The sequence below is a fragment of the Xenia sp. Carnegie-2017 genome, unplaced genomic scaffold, assembly GCF_021976095.1.
Source record: "Xenia sp. Carnegie-2017 unplaced genomic scaffold, XeniaSp_v1 HiC_scaffold_24, whole genome shotgun sequence".
In the NCBI taxonomy this organism is placed as follows: domain Eukaryota; kingdom Metazoa; phylum Cnidaria; class Anthozoa; order Malacalcyonacea; family Xeniidae; genus Xenia; species Xenia sp. Carnegie-2017.
The window spans coordinates 7,395,168-7,403,445 of NW_025813487.1; the positions used below are offsets into that span (position 1 = coordinate 7,395,168).

The window sequence follows — 8,278 nt, forward strand, 5'->3', positions numbered from 1 at the left end:
AAATATGCCTGAATGCTGACTACATTGGATGACGTCAAAATACCTTCTAGTGCCAGTTTCTTTTGTATTGTAGAAAACAACGGCGTTAGGCCAAAAAATGCACAACTTTAAGATGCCATAAAAGATTGTTGATTTGACCAAATTTTTTGAATTTTTTTCTCAGAAAGGCTTAAAATCATAGACAGATTTCATATTGCTAAAAAATTTTGGTGGCAATACAGAAAAAGTGTCTGAGTGAGGCAGTGTCTGTCTGTCCGTCGTTATCTTCGGCTGTGTTCGTTCATACTCGCAAATGCGAACGATAACGACTAGTATTTATTTGTCTAGTATAGTCAATGCTTGAACTTGATAGCTACACTGTGCAGTCCGTGCTTGTATTTTGTTCTGTATTTTATTCGTATATCACGTTGTTTATCTCTCACCCTGTGTTCTGTGTTTTGGTGAGGAAAATGTAAAGCAGACAGGATATAGTTTTCTTTATATTTATTTCAATTAGTAATGACGACGATTCAGATTTAACAGATCGTCAAAATTGAGGAAGAATTTAAATATATTATGGCCCTATGGAAAATAACTACATCAGCAATGATATATGTACCATGTGCAATACCTCCTCATTTTAACAATAAATATAAAAATGTAAATTGGAACGGAATCATCGGCAACACAGTCTATCAATAAGCAAATATTGATACAACACAACAAACCGATTTGGTATATCTTTTCACCGCACCATTGTTAGACAAATAAGATATAATATTCATTTAAAAAATCGCTTCAAATCAAAGTGGCGAAGAATTTATCGTTCTATCATTGAAATTTATGAGATTTATAAGGACATGGCATTATATTGTTTTTTACAAGCTTTCTTTGCACGATATTAGTATGTGAACACCAGCACACATAACATGCATTGAGCGTAGGAGAGCAATAAAAAGGAAAGACAATGATAATTACTGGCCATTTTTATTAAACATTGAGCGCAGAGAGCGTTTTGTTCCAAAGTTAAGTGCCAAAGAAAGGAATGATTTCATTTTGTGGCATTTTGACATGAAAATATTTTTTGTTACTTTTCATATTTTATTATTACGGAGTGACCTTGGGACTTGACCTTGGGAATTGCCTTGAGACTTAACTTAATTTAATGAAAAATACAACACTAAACAGTTGGACTACTGACTACTGTTTGGTCCATGTACTGTAAATCTGGTCAAGGCTACCCACATGTACACAGTCGTACCTATTTTTGATGTACCTTGTACATCTGAGGACGGTTGCGCGAAGCCTGGATAGCATTGTTCGTCGGGTAGTAAAATCTTCAAACTTTTAGAAAAAGTTGTTTATATTTTCCTTACGGCAAAGAAACTTTGTAATCTTACAAGCAATATTTTATTTTAATGATTGCTCAGTTCAAATCGCATATTATTCCTATTTAAGAGATTTTATAAAAGTTCAAAACAATTTGCCATCTAATGCATAAAACTTTTCTAACTTGATGTAATCGGCTGCAGGTTTTCCTTTATAATCACAATGAATTTTTACCATGGAAGTCTTACCTACGTTTTTTCTGCAGGGAGCAACATGGGGTCAGTCTTAAGCAGAAACAAGGAAACTAATGGTTATAAGTTAATGAGATTAATTGTTGATAGTGGTGGAGAAGCTTTAAGAATAACATTGAGGAAACAACTGTCAGGTACTGATTTATTTTATGTTTTAAATGACACAGCAAATTATGATAAGCTTTTGTTGCTAAAAGATAAGCAAATAAAGCAACATCAATGGGATCTACTGTATCCTCCTCCTCCAATATTACCAAATGAAAATAAGTTTGACGTTACTTTACTTTGTATTCTCCTACGTAATATTTGTGGTTTAAAACCACCACGTGATCCAATATGGACGTCAGTAAATGCACCCAATGATCATTCAACTGAAGCAGATATTACCCGTATCAGGTTATTTCGTAATGATCGTTTTGCTCACTTACCTAACACTTCAGTAAGCTCTAATGACTTTGAAAATTTTTGGGTAGAAATAAGCAAACCATTAGTTCGTTTAGGAATAAGTCAAGAAGATATCGATAGATTGAAAAATGAGTTGTTTGGTAATGAAGAAATTGAAAGAATTTTGAGAGAATGGGGTGGATTAAAGAGCGATTTAACTGATATTAAAACTGATCAGAGAGGTATTAAGAAAACAATGCAGGGTCTAGAGAAAGATTTACAACAGGTAAAAGACAGTGTCAGAGTAATTAAAGACGAAGTACATGAAATACGACGTCACCCTCATTTAGGTCCAGAAGAAGATATTTTGACAAAAAACCTTGTTAGCTGTAACTTTGAATGTGAAATTAGGCATCATTATGAAAAATTTTTAGAGGGAACACGGGAATGGGTTTTTGATGAGTTTTTAGATTGGTTTGAAGACGACAATTCTCAAAATCGTGCACTTATTATTTCTGCTGTTGCTGGTATGGGTAAATCTGTAATTGCAGCTACTTTATGTAAACGTTATCCACAATATTTGACTGCAATTCATTTCTTTCAACACAAAAACAGTCGTTACAATAAAGCCAATTTACTTCTTCAATCTTTAGCGAGGCAAATTAGTCGTAATTTTCCTGCTTACAAACAACTTCTTGTGGAAAAACTTTCGGGTAAACTCTCTCAGCCTTTGGATGACATGAATGTGGAAGGATTATTTTCTTTTCTTTTCACCGAGTTGTTTTATAATATCTCAGAAGTTCCCAAGCGAATGTTAGTTGTGCTTGATGCTCTTGATGAATGTGGTTATCCAGAAAGAGATGACCTTGCTTATTTGCTTGCTAATCACTTACACAAACTTCCGCATTGTTTTCGCTTTGTAATTACCACGAGACCTAACGAAGTTGCTTTGAATCAGTTCGAAAAATTAAAGCCACTGTTCATTAACTGTAACGATTATCGCAATTTAGAGGATATTAAATTTTTGATTGAAGAAAGAATTGGCTCTACTGACAGCCTTCCTGATTTTAAAAACAGTTTGGCAGAAAAAGCTGACGGACTTATGCTGCTTGCATCACTTCTTAGCAGCGAAGTTAAAAATCAGGATTTGATGAATGCGTCCATACCAAAAGACCTCAATGAATATTACGAAATTTGCTTAACAAGATTGAGTAAGGAATTAGATTCGTTTCATATCAGTAACGAAATGTTTCAGTCAATTTTAAATAGTTTGGCTGTTGCTAAAGAACCTCTTCCTTGGGAAATGATCAATGACGTTCTTTGTTTGAATTCGAATCGCATTTCACTTGGGGTTAGAAAAATTATCTCTTGTCTTTTTGTTACCAATGGAGAAGGATGTGTTTCGTTTTTTCACAAATCTTTAAATGATTGGTTGTTGGATGATCAAAAACATGATTACTCAGTAAAAACTTCTTGTGGTCATCGACTTGTTTTAGAAGTTTGTTTAAAATCCTTAAATAACCTCAAAGCAAAAGGTGTAAACTATGACGTCATTAAACATGCGTCAGTGAAGTATTCAGTCAAGTATTGGTTGCTTCATTTACTTGATATTTCTGATAATGATTATATCGTTGAAAATGTTGGTAAATATCTCGTTGACTTAGAAGTTTTAGTTGCTTCTGTGTTGGTTGATAGTCGTCGGACTTTTGAAAATTTTAAATTATTCAACGCACATGGTGTGTACTTTCATATTTCTGACGACGTTCGATTGTTATTTAATGAAGTTTATTCTGTAATGATGTTCTCTGACAATGAAGTAAATTTTTTGCAACACGTTGCCAACGAAGTCAAAGATCTGTCGTCTCAAGCCACCACAATGCTTCAAACACGTTTCAAAGATTTACCTTATCTAGAGTACAGAGTCACGGGTTTTGTAAAGTCTCGATTATTACGTTTATATGCAAATTTGAAGTCTGTTGATGTTTCACGAAATCATGATTACGTCGTCTGTGGTTATTATGAATTCGTCGTGCAACTTTTTTCATTGAAAACAAACAGATGTTTATGGATAAAAAATATTGCTGGTCAGCTTAAGCAATATAAAGAGAGAAAATTTTGCGTTGTCTTTCATCCATTCGAAGATTTAATTTTCGCTTCCCAGTTTGATAAGATACTAGATATTAATGGTAAAATTTCCTCCAGTCCGTTCCATTGTGATGATTGTACTTCTAAGTTCTTTACCAACAAATGTTTTTCTAAGGATAAGTACACAATGGTCACTAGTTACAAAGATACTTTGACAGTATGGGACGTTGAGAAAGGTGAGAAGAAACGCAGTATTAGATGTAATAATGTGACCTCACTGTGCTTTTCTAATTCTGGAAGATATTTGTGTGTTCTTGAAAGAAAAGTGGTTCAAATATTTGATGTAGCGAATAATTATGAAATATTTGTTCACGATGATCATTTACTGTCTGGTAATTTAAGTGAGCCTGGTGTTTTGTGCACTGTTGGTCTTCATTCTTGGCGTTGTGGTTGGCCTCCTTTCTTCCGGAGTGAACCTTTCATTGTAAATCCCACTGGTGAGAAACTTTCTGACTTAGATCTTAATTGCCAAACTTCGTTTTTTCCTCTTGATCCTTTCGATGGCAACAGATATAGCTTTTCCTTTCATAGAGAAAGAATGTATTATTTCATTTTAAACAACGACAATGTTCTTTTGTTTGAATACGGACGTGACTTTTATCTTTATTCAATTCCGCGTGCATGTTTAACTAACAGTTACAGTGCTCGTAAAAGGAAAGTTTCTTTAAATGGAAAATTTCTGTATCGGAGGAATAAAGAAAAATCAAGGGTAATTATATACAATCTCAACACATTTGACTGTGTTGTCAAGGAATGTATTTTTAGAGACATTGTTGCTGTGGAAAATGGAGTTATTTTGCTTACGGCAAAAAAGATTCCTGAGCTTTGGAATAATGATTTGACAAAACTTGTTTATACTTTCGATGAACAAAAAGGTACAAAGAAAATTTTTGAGGTAAATGATGTATCATTTGCTTGTCAAAAAGCTGATTCTTTTGTGTTTTACAATGTTGAAACCAAGCGAAAAGAAATATCAGTGAATTTTGAAAATTATCGAAAGGTGCACGTATTTGCATGTAGCTCTAAGTATCACGTGTTTACTAAGGTTGATTTTAAGGATAAGATAATTTACTGTATGTGGTATGAAGAAAAACAAGTTATTGGTTGGGATGACATAATTAGAGATGAAATCGCCAAAGTAAGGGGAGATAAAGATAATTTCATGTGCAGTATTCATTACGCAGAATTTTCACCTTCAGCAGATAAATTATTAATAAGTGTTATGCGTAATAATGTGAAAGTATTTGACGCTAAAAACATACAAATTATTTATAGTTATACTTTTAACGTTAAGCCAAGGTTTTTGTTCGTTGATGATAGGTATATATTTAGTGATCACTTAAACTTGATTGATTTGAAATATTTTAAGATTGTAGAATTACTTTTCCCGCTTGTGAAAATATCGCCAAGAACTTTATATTACTGTCGTAAACGCAAACTTGCTTTAATTTTTTCTTCCTTAAAGGTCCCAGTACAATGCGTAAAAGTTATCTTGCCACGAGAATAAATTTTATCTTTGAAGATAAAATTTCTCACCATTTTTGATAATGACTATTCTATCTTTTTTTTGTTGATGATAGGTATAGAATTAGTGATGACTTAGATTTGCTTGATTTGAAATATTTTAAGATTGTAGAATTACTTTCCCGCTTATGACTATATTTCCTTATAAATTATATTACTGTCGTAAACGCAAACTTGCTTTAAAGTTTTCTTCCTTAAAGGTCCCGCCACAATGCTTAAAAATCATCTTGCCACGAGGATAAATTTGATCTTTGATGTTAAAATTTCTCACAATTTTAAATAATGACCATATTATCTTTAAAAAATCTGAAGTTAATCTTTAAGCTGAAGTTAATCAATTAAAGATTAAAATTCAATCAGTATATATACAAACCATAAACACAAATGATTTCGTGTCTAAGATAATAATTTTCCTTCCACAAGAAAATAATTTTATTGACTTTTATTTTATCACGCAAACCTATAAAATGCAAACTATTGTTAGTTACTGTAACATTGGTTATATTTTGTTTATATCTACACCATGTAAACATATAATTTTCATGCAAAGAAATTCAGTGTAGGATGGTTTTAATATTGCACGTTTTTTGATACTCATTTACACAAAAAACAAGTTGTTACTAATTAAATCAACACTATCTTGCACTGAAATAATTTCTTAATACTTTTTAATTATTGCATTTTGATATACAAAATATCTATGTGTTAAGTTTTAAGAGAGTCAAAGACAGCCCAATTGTTACTTCTGTTATATGAATATTTTCATCTTTATCAATTTGAAAAATGTAAATTTATAATAAAACAATGCTAACTTTCAAGAAAAACTAAAAATTTGGCTGTCTTTCTCACTAAATGTTAAAAAGTAAATCGTAAACTCCACAAGAAAATGACTTATGATTGACGTTCATCATCGTGATAAACAATTTAGCCATTGTGACTGAACACCCCAAACCGTATGAATAGGAAAAGTTAACAAAAGTCAAAGAAAGTTTTGCAATATAAAGAAACAGAAAACAAACGACAATGTCGCATATGGAAGGATGTGTAATGACAAGATTTATTTATCAATAAAAAATCGATATCAATTATTGTTAAAGTTTGAACACTTTTACTTTGTGAATCGATACTTTATGGAAATTGTTTTTTAACAACATCAACTCAAACATCAGTGGACATACTGCAAGTTACTTTGCCAAAGTTTGATATGCTTATGGCTTGGCTGTAAAACTCCATCGTCTACTCTTAATTCAAACGATACTACAAGAAGGAGAAGCTTTATTTCAGGAAGTGACGTAATGAAAGAAAAGACAAATTTATGTACCGTTGTTTACTGTGGATTTATTCTTCTACTTTGTAACATCACCCAATGCGTCACGTGTTCATTGAAATGTCATCTGTTATCAAAATTTGAAGATATGAAGTTTTACATTTTTAAAATGATGAAGCTGGCTGTTCACTTTGTTCAATTTTTTATAAAACTGAAGAGTAAAAATTATCATCTCATGTGGACGTTTTGATGTGAACATAACGCATAAGTAATCATGAGAGTGAATAAAAAGAATTTCATTTTATTACATTGTGGCTATTGGAGATGGCTAAAGGGAGTTTTTGCTGCATCTATAATTGATGCTGCTTCTTGATACAAACACACTGTCATTGTGAATATCATGACACTTAATTGCCTTAGCGCGTGCTCTGAAATATATATGTACTTGAATGATACTATAACATTTGTGATATGAATTAAGATCTTAACAGCAACATGTCATGAAAATTCAAAGTAAACGTCAACTATGGATGGTTGTAGAATAAAAGTGATCAGTTTAGTTCATATAAATGGTCAACAAATCATTCACAACAAAGTAAGTTCAACATCTAAGAACTACATCAAGTTATGATAACGAAAACTATGGAAAAATTTAAACTTCTTTCTTTTTCAAGATGTCATATTTCTAAATCCACTGTGTTTTATTTTTTATATAGTGAACAATTTTAGATCCTTAAATTTAATTCATATTGTTGTGTACATATCTACGTATAGTGAATAACATCCCATAAACGGACATCTACCGTAAGCAGACATTAGGTCGTGGTCTCTAGGATGTCCGTTTACGAGTAGCTTGACTGTATATATGCAGACTTTTCATTACTGCACTTTTTCTTTACGTTTCTAGATTTTTCTTTTGCTTTTTAAATTTTAAATGCTAAATAAATGAAGTGCTGAAACAATTGTAGTTGCTATTTTAAAGACTGGTTGGAATTCATTCATTTAGCACTTATAAAAAATTATTTAGAGAACTTTCTTTTGCGCAGTGTTTTGTCAAACTTTGTTTTTTAATACATATTAACATAGTTTTATTATATTAGTATGTTAATGTAGGAAATAATCGTTGTATAAATATGTTTTCTACAAAATTGTTACAATATATGTGTGTTGATCTATATATAGTGTCTTAAATAGTTTTCACATTTGTCCACTATACCAAACCTATATTGAAACTCTCTGGAAATTAGCCTCACTATTTCCCGAGGGAGGGTGCATTAAGTGTTTGTTATATAGGGAAAAATTAATAAATTTCAACAACTCTTCAATAAAATCAATGTCTTTCGTGAGGGAGGGGGGAGGGGGGGGGAGAAACTGCCCGGATTGCAAAATGCTATGATTG

General features: G+C 32.0%; 1 protein-coding gene across 1 annotated transcript; it reads left to right on the top strand.

The window, feature by feature from the left end:
• The first annotated feature begins 1,518 nt into the window (after positions 1 to 1,518).
• On the top strand, positions 1,519 to 8,054 carry LOC124450707. The gene has a single exon (XM_047001347.1). The coding sequence runs from the start codon at positions 1,531 to 1,533 to the stop codon at positions 5,593 to 5,595; it is 4,065 nt and encodes a 1,354-aa protein (XP_046857303.1). The 5' UTR covers positions 1,519 to 1,530; the 3' UTR covers positions 5,596 to 8,054.
• Positions 8,055 to 8,278: the final 224 nt, after the last annotated feature.